The 14303-nt window shown below is 48.9% G+C and overlaps 1 protein-coding gene and 1 non-coding gene across 2 annotated transcripts in view; one reads left to right on the top strand and one right to left on the bottom strand.

The window, feature by feature from the left end:
- Positions 1–8265, top strand: part of GRID1 (glutamate ionotropic receptor delta type subunit 1) — a 697236-nt gene extending 688971 nt beyond the window's left edge. The window contains exon 16 of the mRNA XM_044916514.1: positions 7748–8265. Coding sequence (XP_044772449.1) covers positions 7748–8176 — 429 coding nt within the window. The 3' untranslated portion in view covers positions 8177–8265. The remainder of the gene's footprint in view (positions 1–7747) is intronic.
- LOC123325134 lies at positions 6403–6509 on the bottom strand. The gene has a single exon (XR_006540244.1). It is a non-coding gene; the product is annotated as a U6 spliceosomal RNA (small nuclear RNA).
- Positions 8266–14303: the final 6038 nt, after the last annotated feature.

The following is a 14303-nucleotide window of genomic DNA, read 5'->3' as shown; positions in this document are numbered from 1 at the left end:
TTCATTTTGGGGCATTGGCCATATTTCTTAAGAGCCAGAAAGCTGTCTTTGGGTGTCGGTCTAGTTGTATTTGATGGCTTGTGCTGAGATGTCTTCAGACTTTAGACACCTGCTTGAGGAAGAATAGTAATGTGCATTCAACCCCTTAATATTCATGTGGATTTGGGCTCATATTTTTTCTAAGGAATCCAACTATTATGTAGTTACCCAGTGCAGGTGAGCGCAGCAGGCTCTGTGCTTGCAGTAAAGAGCCACCCCCTTGATTTATGGGGGAAGGCATTGCTCGGAGAATAAAATATTCATGAAATAAAGATGAGAGCTGCACAAATGGGAGGTGACATGGAGAGTGAGGGATGAATCATCTGTCGCTGGGCTGGGGGCTGGGGGCTCGGAATGCTTGTGCTGCCTGCCTTGCCTGCCCTCCCCCAGGCCCTGCCTCCACAGCAGACAGGAGCCGACGGAGGTCGGGGTGGCCGGGCAGCCACGCAGACTAGCAGCCAGTGGGCCAGCTGCTTTCTGTGGAAGATTTGTTCCGAGGGACACTCCCTTTGGCTCCATGCCCTTCTCTGCCTCCACTCCTCTGATGCTTCTTCAACTCCATGGAGAGATTTTTCTCTCCTGTACCTACCCCTCTTCCTTTATGCCAACCTCACAGTGTTGCCCTGAGGTTCAACGAAGGAAGGTATGGAAAGGGCCATAAACAGCACCTGCCCACGGGACGTGCTGAGTGAATGGCAGCCCAGGCGCTACTCCCTCCCAAGGACCTTGTGCTGGGCAGTCACGGGCATGGGGAAGACAAGTCACATCTTATGGCACTTTGTCTGTGCCAGGAAAAGTACACATTGTCTTCTTACCTGTCCTGATTCTCTTCAAGAACAGTGGAGGAAGGCATCCTTCGCCCTGGAAAAAGGATACAGAAGTGGCCGGGACAGAACTGGAATACAAATGATGTGTCTGCCCCTGGGCCTTCCATGCAGTGTGTGCAGGTGCAGGGGTTCCTACCTACCATTTTCCGGAGGATTTGGGGGATGAAAGGTGTAAGCTGGGCTTTTTCTGGAGCCAGGATCCTGGTTCCTAGCTAGGCGTTGACATCCTCTGAACCCCAGTTTCTTTCTTCTGCTGAGAACCGAGCCTGGCCCAATGGCTACATTGCCGATATCAGACCTCTTAGCATGAGGGTGATGATAGTGACTGTACGTTGCAGCCTTTACTCCAGGGCCTTCCAGGAGGAAGGCAGTGAATGCTTATCATACCCCAGTGTGGACCTCACAACCGGTTCAGACACCACTCCCCTCTATAAAACCTCCCCTGCTCACCTCCATGTGCTGCCTGCCCTCCCTGTGTATACGCATTCAAGCAGGCTGTGATTCCAAATTGCTGAGAATGGTTTACCTGCCTGTCCCTGCTTGGAGTCTGCTGGCGCTTCTCCACCTCTGCATTCCCATCAATTAGCCCAGTGTCTGGACAGCGGGGCCTCTCGTTACGAGGTGATGGATCTAACTGAAGTATTGAGTACCTTCTGTATTCCAGGGACCAAGATGGATGCTTTACCAAGAACATTAGCTCATCTGGTAGTAGGAGCTCTAAAGTGTTTATTGAATGAATGAACCAGTCTGGGCTCCTATAAAGAAAACGTTATTAATGTTAAATTGTTGTGTGATCATTGCAGCTGGATCAGTGGCTTTCAATTCTGGCTGCACATCAGAGGTGATTAATCCTGGAGCTTTTTAGAAATACAGATGCTTGGGTTCCATTCCCCAAAGGGTAGTATTGGGTAGCTCTGGACAACTCTAATTTCTAAGAGCTCCACACACGCTTCTGATATCCTGCCAAGGATGAAAACCACTGGTCTACACCATCCTTCCAAGGGGCAATTGGGAACATACAGCCTGGCATAGTGGAAAAGAGCCCAGGTTTTGGAGCCAGGCAGATGTGGACTCTGATCCTGACGCTCTACTTACCATGCAGTTGTATGTGACCTTGAGCAGATCTCTTCACACCCCTTGGATACCTGCTACTACCACCTATGCTAGAAGGTGTTCATTAGCTCTCTCCTCTTTTCGCCTTCCCTTACGAAATGTATGACTGAGCCTACCGGAACTCTTTCTCATGATGCTCTGAAAACTGCCCAGCATCTCCTGAGACCACTTCATTAACTGTTGAACTTTGCTCTTACCCAACCACTAGTCTCAGACCTCCAGCCCAGCCCTTTGGGGCTGGGCAAGTCTTTGAAGCAGTTCTAAAGAACATCATACTGATGGTATTTCTCCCAGCCGTTGGGTCTCATTTACAACCCAGTTGGTCTCAGTGGTAATGGGAGAACACTTCTACAACCATCCCAGTCAGGTGTGAAGTCCCTCATCCTATTTTTGTTCCATCCCAACTTAAAGTAAAAGCCGTTGGACACTAAACAAAGTCTGTTCTAACAAGTCCCATGTGTAACCGGCTGTTACATAGATGATAGTTTAGTTAATTACCGTTTTCCAGTACACTGAATTATTTCCACATTGGTGAACAGCGGCTTAATTACAGAACTTTATCCCTCTGCAAGACAATGCCTGGGAGAAGGTCCCCAGTCACCTCTGTTGGTGCATCTGTCATCATGTTTAATATGAGGGGAGAAACACAGAATTCAGCCAGATTCATGGATAAATGCAGTCTGTGAATTTTATGTCATATTCAGGGATGTTTGACTAGGTCAGTTACCTACAGTAAATTAATGAAGACAGCAGCAAGTTTCCATGCGGTTGAACACCAAAAACTTGAGATAATGAGGATATAAACTGATGTAGTTCACATAAAAAAGTCCATTATTTGAATTTGCATAACATAATAGAATGTCCCATTTTGTCTAAAATACAGATAATTATTCAAATCACTCCTGCCTCTTTCCTTGAGCAGGCGGATTATTTCTGCCTCCTCGTTCCTTGGCCAGGGGCCACGGGAAATGACTTCGTGTGTGCTAAATCTGTGGCCCCAGGTGACCCACGATTATGCTTCCGGTCTTTACCACACAACGTGGTTTCCTCCAGTTCTCTGCACTTCGGCTCTGACCCCTAGACGTCTGTGGAAGCAGGCAGCTGAGGGACGTCGTGGCAGACTCAGAGCCAGACTGCATGTGTTTTCAGGGGGGCGAGGCATTTTCTTTAGTTGTCCTCATTTTGTTTTCTGGTTAAACAGTCAAATATGGGCAGCTCGCGATGGCACCTTGTTCCTCCAGAGTTTGTGTTGGAGCTACCAGCGGTCATAAAATTTGAATAGAATGAGGTCCCGCTGGTGCGGAGAGCGTGAATTACTTGACTGCCATTTGGGGCGGGAAGGTCTCCCTGGAAAGTCTGTTCAGTTGGTGCGGACATTTGCTCTGGGTCCTGACGTGGAGCGGTTACGGGCTCATGACTGACCTCAACTGGAAGCCGATACCCACCGCACAGCTTTATAGTCCTTGGAGCTGCTTCATTTGTCCTTAACTTGAGGCACGAGAAAAATTATTTGGATTTAGGAGACTATTCAAGCTCTTTCCTCCAAAAATACTGATTCTGGGGTAATTGGGCTGTCCCCAACCTACACTCTGGGCTGGCTTTTATTCTAGATGCTTTGGTATTACCAGACCAAGTCCTCACAGCTGTGATGATTATGCCAGATCGGTGCCTATAGCCAACCACTTTGAGAATCCTACTCTCCAAACCTTTTCTCCCTCGTACCTCTCTGGTGAACGATTTCATCTCAGAGACCTCTTTTGCTCACATTTTTCTTCAGAGGATTTGGGGTGGTTGGTCTTCCCCCAAAGCTCTCCTTCTGTTTTGTGTCTGCGGCATTAGGAAGAGAGGGCTCCTTTCACTTGGTCCCCACTCAACTCTCTGCCTCCCTATGGCCTGCTTGGGCAGGAAGGTCCCCTTTCTCTTTCTCTAGACCCCAGCAAAATGGGGAGCATCTCCTGAATACTTTTCTGAGAAAAGGGGTCATGTCCTTTCTTCTAACCAGCAGAGTGAACAGGGCTGGGACCAAGATGCTTGCCTTCCACTCTGAATTAGTCCACTCCTAAACTTGACTTCTTTCGATCCCCAAAAGGATCCTTAAAGCCCTGGAAAGAACATCTAAAGGGGGAAAAGGTGAGATTGTGTAATAACCAGTTCTTCTCATTATCCCAAGTCCAGTGGCCATCGGTTTTCCTTCGATGGAAACTGAAGGCTCTGCCAACAGGGACACCCGGCTCATCCAACCTTCTACGAGCTTTGCTATCTGCAAAGAGAAGGGAGGGTTATATTATTAAACCCCAAAAGTGTCTGAAATTCTCTCTCAACTTCTCCAGCTTCCAGGATCTCTGATACTTGTCTTGTGTCCTTCCCATATTTTGAAATGAAAATAACAGATAGATACAGATATTTATCAACATAGCCGTGGCACTGACTTTGGCCAATGCAGATGAAAAAGCCATATCAGCAGTTTATCTGGGGCACATAGCAACCACAAGAAGTCTGGAGAAGCAGGATGGGTGGTGGGCAGGAGTCAGGCTTGTCCAATCTCTTGCTGGGGGGCAAGAGATAGGAGGACAGTCATGGAGCAGAAAGTTTGTTGAAGTTCTACTGCTGTATTGGAAGGACAATCAGTTCTTTTCTGTCTCTTTTTATCTCTTTGTTCAGGATTCAGATTCAGTCCTATTGTCCTGACTTGCATCTTAGCTACAGGTGGGCAGGGCACCTGCAACCTGTTATCCAGTGAGAAAGAAGTAATTCCCCAAAGCACACAAACCATGGTCTTCTTAGGAAGAGATAATTGATGCATTGTGGCCTCAAAACAGCCAGAGACTAATATAGCAATTAAAAAAAAAAAACTATTAAAAATAGTTTCATATGCAAAAATAAAAACAAAGCAGATAAAACACAGAGAAAAAGGCAAGGTTGCACAGAGCTGGATCAATATGCTATAAGGTAATTAAGAGAACTTGAATTTGGCGTCTTGTATTTTTTACCGACTTAAAAGAGTCTGTGAAAGTGCATGCATCACATTTAGTCAGGCTAAGTAAAGGCCTGGTACTCTCCAGCCACTTTCTCCAGTGTCACCCACGACACTTGCCACCCACAACACTTGCCACCCAGAGGCGTCCTCAACTTGGAGCTGGTTTTCCAGCATCAGCGAGCTGAGCTCTGCTGTGGGGGGGCTTCAGGTCTCTGGAATGTCGGCTCTGCCCATGGGGCTCTGCCAGTGATTTCCGATGTTCCCATCTGTGACACAGAGCCACGCCCCATAGTATCCTCCATCCTCAAATCAGTTGGCTTTCTTATTCTCAGCTTTGCTCTTGGCCCAGGATGAGTTCTTTACTGTCCTGTGGGGGTTGTTAGTTTTCTTTTTCGGGGAAGGTTCTGGGAAAGATGGCAGGTGACCCACAGAAGTCAACCTCTGTCTACAGTCATGAACTCGGCAAAGGTGTGGACAGAGCAGTGGCCCTGCCTTCTCCACGCCAGGGGACACTGGGAACAAGGAGTAAACTGCAGAGGCAACTTCCTTGCTCGAGGAGGGCTGGGTTGAGACTTCATGGGGGTTAACCACTCATGAGAGAGGGGTGTTCATGCCAGCTACTCAGGGTGGCCTCTTCCTGGGAAAAATCCTCTCCCACCAGCCTCCTAGGAGCTCAGAGCATCCACTGGAATGGCCCTTAGATTTGTCTGGTTCCTTCTTTTTTCTTTTGAAAGTGCATTCAGGGCTTCTACATTGTGTGGTATTTCTTTTTTTTTTTTTTTTTCTTTTTTTTTTTTTTTTTTTTTAAATTTACATTCAGTACAATTCACTTTTTTTTTTTTTTTGGGTATACAGGACTAAGAGCCTTGACAAATGCTTAGGGTTATGTAATCGCCAACATAATCAAGATAGGGTTCTACCAGACAAACAAGCTTCTTCATGCTGCCACTTTGGAGTCACAACCCCCTTCCTTCCCTAAGGCCCTGATGAGCACTGATTTGTTCTTTGTCCCTATGGTTTTTTCTTTTCCAGAATGTCAAATAAATGGAATCATATGATAGGTGGGCTTTTCAGTCTGGCTTCTTCCGCTTAGCCTCATATACCCACTTGCTGCAAGTGTCCATAGTTCATTCCTTTTTTTTTTTTTAATTTTTTTTATTCTTATATTATCCCCATACATTGCATCATTAGTTTTAGATGTAGTGTTCCATGATTCACTGTTTGTGCATAACACCCAGTGCTCCATGCAGAATGTGCCCTCCTCAATACCCATCACCAGGCTAACCCATCCTCCCACCCCCCTCCCCTCTAGAACCCTCACTTTGTTTTTCAGAGTCCATCGTCTCTCATGGTTCGTCTACCCCTCTGATTTCCCCCCCTTCATTCTTCCCCTCCTGCTACCTTCTTCTTCTTCCTCTTCTTTTTTTTTTTCTTAACATATATTGCAAAAATATGGAACGCTTCACGAATTTGCGTGTCATCCTTGCGCAGGGGCCATGCTAATCTTCACTGTATCGTTCCAATTTTAGTATATGTGCTGCCGAAGCAAGCACTTGTGTGGTATTTCTAACCACCCGACAAGACAGGTTCCTACTGTATGGATGTCACCATTAGACAGCCCGTGCGTGGTGTTCTGTCTCAGAGCGGAGCTTTGACATGGCATTTCTCTAGGAGTTGACCTCAGGGAAGCATGGTAGTAGGCATGACCTTGCCTGGCACATTGGCACTCATGCTGCCTGAAAATGGGAGTGAAACTTTGAGCACGTCATCGAGGAGCTGGCATGGCTCCTCCGTGGACACCTGGTCTCCCGCCCCACCTCCTTGGGGGGAACTGAGCATATCGAGTACATCCTCTGTCTTCTAGGAGCTTCTAAGCAGTTTGGCCTTCTTGATTTATTTTGATATTGTAGACAAAACATCAAGTTATTTGAAAGGAATGATTTTTGTTCTGTTTTCTTCTCTTTCTCAAGCATACAAACAAAACCATTTCCTTGCAACCATTCACCATATGGAGAAAGAGTCAAGTGTGAGGGTCACCCCTCTTGGTGGTGTCAACCCTCTTGATATCAGGAAAGTCACCTGAGCCCTGAGAAATCCCTTTCCTCACCATCCCCACCATCTTCCTCATCCAGAAACCAGCCCCATGAGCCTTGGATACAGGGGAATGCCAGCTTGCTGGCATCTCTGGACATTTTGCACAGGGAGAATGGGACTTTCAGGGTCAGCCAGGACTTCACTTCCTACATCAGGCTTCCCAGGCTGCCCCTGCCCATCACAAGGGCTGTGATTCCAGGGAGGCCACCGACCTTCCTGAACCCAAGCCTCCTCTTGTGGACGATATGGATGATCACACAAGGCTTTCTGAGCACTGTGAACTCTATGGCAAATACATGGGGGCCCACCAGGGGCTCGAGGACCAGTTCCTTTTATTCCTATGGGAACTCCTTTATTTTCCTTTTGTCTCTGCCGGTTCCTCAAGGCATCTTCTCGCAAAGGTTGCCTCTGGGTGTGACAGGAGTTCTAAGCAGAGTGAGGAGGGGACGCACGTGTCGCCACGGCCTGCTTGCTGGGTCTGTGCTACCTAGGGGCAGCGTCCTAGGCTACTGGTTCCCCAGATAACAGAGGGCCAGCCATCCAGGTGAGGGGGTGGGGTGGGAGGATTGGGGGGGGCGCTCACCCAGTGTCCAGCAGGCTGAACAGGCCTGGGGTCTCCAGGCCTGCCAGAGTTTGTGGAAAGCCAGCCATGGCTCATCTTAGGGCTCGGCCTGACCCTCCTGTGCTTTCCCTCCAGGACAAAGAAGTGAATTTGGAGCAGGTTCACCGGCGCATAAACAGCCTAATGGATGAAGACATTGCCCACAAGCAGATTTCCCCAGCGTCCATTGAGCTTTCGGCCCTGGAGATGGGGGGCCTGGCTCCGAGCCAGGCCTTGGAGCCCACGCGAGAGTACCAGAACACACAGCTCTCGGTCAGCACTTTTCTGCCCGAGCAAAGCGGCCACGGCACCAGCCGGACACTGTCATCGGGGCCGGGCAGCAACCTGCCACTGCCCCTGAGCAGCTCCGCCACCATGCCCTCCATGCAGTGCAAACACAGGTCGCCCAACGGGGGGCTGTTCCGCCAGAGCCCGGTCAAGACCCCCATCCCCATGTCCTTCCAGCCTGTGCCGGGAGGCGTCCTTCCAGAGGCCTTGGACACCTCCCATGGCACCTCCATCTGACCGCGCCGCCTGCCCTGCCGCCCGCCCATCCACCCACCCGACCAGCAGAGCTTTTTAATACAAGAAAACAACCACACAAACCACACACATGTGCACACACACACCACACAGAGACTCTTTCATTTTTCTTGTACATACGTGTAAATAATGACAGAATGGAGTGGGGTAAAAGTGTATTTTGAATATTCCCAATTTTCGAAGTCAGTAAAAAAAAAAAAACACAAAAACTGTATGAATGACTTTGTAAATTTTGTTCTATATGAATAAAAAGGCAAATTACTTGTGATCATTCTGAAGTGCCAAAGAAGCCCCCTGTTCCTGGGCCTTTCTGAAGGCAGGAGGGGTGATCAGATAAGGACCCCCTTCCTGCTGGGGGAGAGGGGAAGATGAGCAGCTATTCCCTTTAGAGGAGCCCCAAATGCTGCTTGTTGCCATGTCCCATGGTTTCCTGCCACGTTCCTCTGCTCCTGGCCCTTTGTTCCTCTTTAATCCTTTTGGGTAGACCAGCAGTGAGCCAGCATTGGCGTGACCCCAGGCCACTGTGCTATAGGGTGATCAGCTGTTCCTGTCAGCCTGGGACTTAGGAGGCTCCCGGGACATGGGGCAGTCCTCTTGGTCACCCACCGCATGACACTGGGTGCTGTGGGCCCAAGAGAAGCACCCCCAGTGAAGTGACCGTCTCTGGGAGCTTCGATGCTGACATGCTCTAGGGTCATACTATTGGCCTTGTTTTTTACTTTCTTTCCCCAGTTAGAAGAATCAACAAGTGATAGAATATGGGAAAAGGCAGATAGGCCCCATCATTGGCTCTGGAGGCTTGGCAGAGTTGGGCTTGTCCTTGTCCGTGGGAGTAGAGAAATGCTAGGTGTGGTGTGTGGGCCAGGCGAGGTGGTGAGACGTGAGCCCAGGGAGAGGGAGAATATCCCTTTGGGTTTGTGACCTGTAGTTTCAGGCCAAAGGATTCTGTTGGAGAAGTGGAAGGACGTACCCCAGGTGAGCAGACCAGTGCTCTAGGTGATGGCGAGTGCTGGGAATAGATCAAAGGGACCATGTTCATTCAGAGAGGAAGGAGCCTTGGCTCCTAGAGAAGGAGCAGCATAATTTGGTGTGATGTGAAGACAAGTAACTCATCCCCCAGGGAAGCAGCCCCAAAAGTGAAAGGGTGTCTCCAGGTCTAAAACCCTGCAGGCAGTCTGCCAAGGGGCCAGAACTCAGTCCTCACTTCCTGCTTTGCCCCCTTCTCCAGACCAGAAGCCCTCATGCAGAGAGCCAGCCCATAGCAGGGGCCCCTCTGGCTAGGAGCATCATATGGTCTCTGAGCTTCCCAGGACTATGCCTGAACTGGCCAACCTGCTGGGAAGCTCTGTTCCTTAAGGCTAGGATAACCAGACAGCCGCGCCTCCCTCCCTTGTCTTTCCTGGGGGCAATTAAAACTATAGAACCAGACAAGGAACCACTAGGAGCAGAGCAGTTCGAGTAATCTGAGCTGTATCCCTTCAGCTCTTCTCCTAAAGACAAAGGTGATTCTGTTGTCCTAACCTGCCAGGATAGTGAACACAGCCCACATCGGGCACCCAGAGGGCTGGGCTCCCGGCCCCACACCCATCTTCCTGGGCTGGGCAGTAATCAAGGAGCTGAGAGTCCGTCTGTGGTCAGGCAGAAATACAAAGACTATTGACTGAATCTCCTTTAGCCTTGTAGAGTTAGTCCAGAGGTGTATTTAGGAGGGTGATAACTAGCCCTGGATTGATTTCTCTCCTGAAGTCCTGACTGACATGATTGAGCAGAAAGGAACGGCTGCATCACATAGTCAGCTAAAAGCACCCCGGGGAGAAGAGTGTTTATAATTATGTTATTTATCTCTGGAAGCTGAGAATGGCCTGATTATTAGTGCTACCGAGGCGATCCATTGACATTTCTCCAATCAGCGTGGAGAGCCAGGAGCCGGGCGCATGCGCACAGCGAAGCCTGGGTGGGCCGCGGTTTCCCCGAGGGAGGGCGGGCTTCATTTTCTTTCCATCAGCACTTTGGGGGCCCTGCCCTGGATGGTCAGTTTTTCATATATATCTATTTTTTTAATCAAATTCTGGTCTCACTGCCTTATCTCACTCCCAAGCCTGTTTTGTGCTGAGATGATCTGTCTTCTGGGGTACACCATGAATGTCTTCTTGGACAGCTTTGCTTAGAATGGGTGTCGGAGAGGAGAGAGACAGCAGGTGTGTGTGTGTGCGTGCGCGTGCGTGCGTGCGTGCGTGTGTGCGTGTGTGTGTGTGCTTGTGAGAAAGAGAGCACGCACATCTTTGAGGAAAAGGTATTCTGCTTATATTTAAAAAAAAAAATCCCTTAACACCTCATGGTGTTATTCTTCACCATGTTTATGTTATTTTTTAAATTTCCTACCCTTGGCATGAGGGGAAATGATTGATATTCAAGTAAGTTCTCCAGAAAAAAAAAAAAATTCCCAACTCGGATTTCTGTGTCAGCTCAGAATGTATCTTTTTTTCATGCTTTGCTCTTTGGATTTATAACTGTTTAGACTATTCCATACATTTTAGGTATATTTTGTGCCTTCAGACACTGCAAATAATAATCAGCATTTGGATTAAAGTTGTTTAATAATAAAACTTGACTTTGCTCCCTACCCTCTTCTTCTCTGGGGTGAGGAAATGCTATCTGCTTATTCCCAGGCATGCTGTGGTCATGAGCTGGGTTCTATCCCATTGGCATGGGCGGTTGTGAGGGAAACTTCTCTGACCAAGTGGGTGTGAGACGTGCCTGGGGATGGAAGCACAACCTCCTTACCTAGTGTATGTCCAGAATCCCCCATATCAACCAGGGGTCAATGTGAGGGACAGAAATTGAGAAACAATTCTAATTTTTGGTTACCCTAACAATTTCCTGTATAATGTGAGTTACTAGAAAATTCATAGGAGAAAATTTGGCCATACTGCATGGAGAAGTGTTCCCATGGCCTCGTGGAGTGAACAACCTCTTAAGTGTCAGTTGGCTTTGTTTCTTCTCTCATCCCTACACTCACTTTGCCTGCAGATGAGTTGTTTCTCTATCCTTAGGCCTTAGGGCTAAGGGGCTGTCATTCTTTGGGGAGCCACCGCTTGGCTTTTCAATATGAGACCCTCAGAGGCTCTGTGGGTACCATTCTCCAATGAATATCCATCTGCCTGGAATCACCAGCCTGGGCCCTGGACCCCCAGATTCATATGCTCCCCAGCTCGACCTTGTGCATCACAAGGTTCCCCTCTGACTTCTAGGCCTTCCAGGGAGAAACGGCTCTACTGTCAGCCTTGGGCCAAAGAGAGTCGACCTGAGGAGTTTGGTTTTCATTATCAAGATCTCAACTTCCAGGAACTGAGAGGAGAGTGTCTGGGCCCTTGTTCTTGTGGTCCCACACCAATGAGTGGCATCTCCAATGCTGAGTACAAACTCCAAAGGCTGGGGGGCGGGGAGGCAGAGCCCCAGCAGATGCTCCCAGATTATCTGAATAGACAGACCTGTCTGGACAGAACTCCCAAAGCCTACATTTTCTTAAGGAACTGCCCAGTTCCTAAATTTAAATCCTCCCAAATCCTGCCAAAGTAGAACTAATTCCATACTGAATTTGGTCTTCTCAAGCACTGAAGGAAGAACAGAGACACAAAGGAAGACAAGATCACTGGGCCTGAAGACCATGATGGCATGGAAGGGGTAGTTGGTTCCTTTGGCTTATGTGTTCTCCTTTAATAATCATAGAGATGGACAAGGTCTGGTGGATAACATGTGACCTATGTTTCTGAGACAAAGGGGTTATTTACTCACGGGCCTCTGCCTGACTGCATTTTCAGTTCCCTTTCTTGAGGAACTCACCTTTCACTCCTGTAGTTATGTGCTCATGAATTAGCATCTGTGACCAGCAAAAGCCTTGTTTTGTGCTTCTGGCTTTGGCAATACAAGGTGGATAAAAGCTCCAAGAATTCTTAACTGACCTTTCCTTGCTACAGACACAATAAAAGAGAGAGCATTTCTGTTCCTGATGTAACATTCCTTATATCTAAAACATTATTTTATTTCACCCCATTAGTTGCTTTTACTAAATGAAATCGTGTTTGATTCTTATTATGCTCACCCTTCATACCAGGAAACTCTGAATAGGTAACAATTTTCTATGCTAATAACTTTAATTATTGTCTTTTTCCCCCTCTCCGTGGTATGTAGCCGGAGAGGTTAGTTATAAGAAAAGTGCACAAATTGCAAATAAATCGGGTGAGCTAACAGTAACCTCCTTCAAAGGAGGAAGGGACAATTGTCAGTGATATCAGTCAGACCCTCCCTCCAGCTTTCATTCTTTCACCTCCGAACTTGACCTTGAGTGCTGAGCCCCAGGGAGAGGAGAGGTTCTCTCCACAGCTAGAAAAACTCCTGCTATGGAAATCTGCAATGACCAATGGCCAGGATCTGGGAGAGGGGGCACCAGGGTGAGCGAGCAAAGGTGTCTCAAGGAGGGTTCAGTCGCTGGCAATTCAAGCATACAGTTGCCAGGGAAACCAAGTCTCCAAACTCAGAGGAAAACAAACTATTCACCAACACCGAGACTTCTCAACTCACGAAAGAATTATAGCTAAGCACATGTATGCCTGCACACTGCTTGCACACAGACACGGGGGTCCATCCATGCACACTCAGTTCAGTCACATGCATGCAAAATTCTGGAAAGCACGCAGCCATGCACTTGGGCAAGGCAAGCAGAGAAAGTCCTGCTCGCCAGATGTGAGAAAAGGAATCTAGGGGAGGAAAGAGGCTGCTTCAGGGCTGCCCTGTCCAGTGCATAATCTCAGGGCAACAATCAGCCACGTGATGCGGTGCCATCAGCTGCTGTGGAGGGACACGTGTCTCCCACGAGGTGGCCTCTCTCTGGCCAGGTGTGTGCACCATGAACCATCCTCTGCCACCAAACACTTGCTCTGAAATCCTCCTGATTTTCCACCCAAATCCCCAAATATGCGAAGAAGTCTCGAGTATTCTCCAGGGCATCATAATGGCTTCCTAAATAAGAACACCCATTATCATATTCACATCAGCAGCTGTTTATTGATCAGGGATAGTGGTGCGGGAATTGTATTATACCCTTTGCATACAAATGCTCTCTCATCATCAGACCAGCCCTGCAAGGTAGACGGTCCGATCCAAAATTTATAGGAAGGGAAAATGAGACTCACAAAGGCACAGTCCCAAAGCTGGTAAGTGACAGTGCTGGGATTCACACTTCCTCGTCTGTCTGCCTCGGTAGCGCACGTTCCTGTCAGAGCAGCTGGTTCTCCCTGGGCAGGGAGCGCCGACGGCCCCAGCCGCCCGACACGTGCTGGCCTTCTCTGCCCCACGGCGCCTGGCGGGCACCACCACTTCCCTCAGCCTCTGCATCTGCTGCCTCCTCTCTGGCGGCCTCAGGGCATGCGGGTGAGTATCTGCTTTTGCACCCCTGCAGGGGCTGTGGCTAGCCTGGGCTGACAGGGTCGTTCTCAACCACAGCACCTGGGCCAGGTACCTGCCCCACTGACAGTGCCCTCAGCCAGGCTGGGCATCAAGGTCTGCGAGGTTCGCTCAAGATGGCAAGATGGGCTCCTTCTCCCGGGGTCTCTCCTCCCCTTGTCTCCCCAAAGCCTCTCCTCCTGCAGACGGTGAACTGTGTATCAGGCCAAGGGAAGCTCTGGGCCTGACGAGTGCTCTAGAGAACTTCAGGATTCTCCCTCAGAGCAGGAATGCCTCCCCTGAAGTCCCTGGGTAGATCTGAGAGGTGTCTGAGAACCTTCTAAAATTGCTTGTCAAGTGGGGCCTGGGTGGCTCAGTCGGTTAAGCGTCGGACTCTTGTTTTCTGCTCAGGTCATGATCTCAGGGTCATGAGACAGAGACCCGAGTAGGGCTCCGGGCTCAGCGGGGAATCTGCTTGAGATTCTTACCCCCTCTCACTCTGTCCCTCCCCCTGCTCGCGGGCACGCACTTGCTCTCTCTCTCCCCCCCCCCACCAAATAAATAAATAAAATCTTTAAAATTGCTTGCCATATTGCTGAGTATATGTATGTATTTTTTCCGGAAACAGGAAAATCTTCCAGTATATTCCCATATACGAATATATAGG

The sequence above is a fragment of the Neomonachus schauinslandi genome, chromosome 6 (genome assembly GCF_002201575.2).
Source record: "Neomonachus schauinslandi chromosome 6, ASM220157v2, whole genome shotgun sequence".
Classification (NCBI taxonomy): domain Eukaryota; kingdom Metazoa; phylum Chordata; class Mammalia; order Carnivora; family Phocidae; genus Neomonachus; species Neomonachus schauinslandi.
The sequence above is the reverse complement of the archived record's forward strand: the minus strand, read 5'-3'. Positions and strand labels throughout refer to the sequence as shown.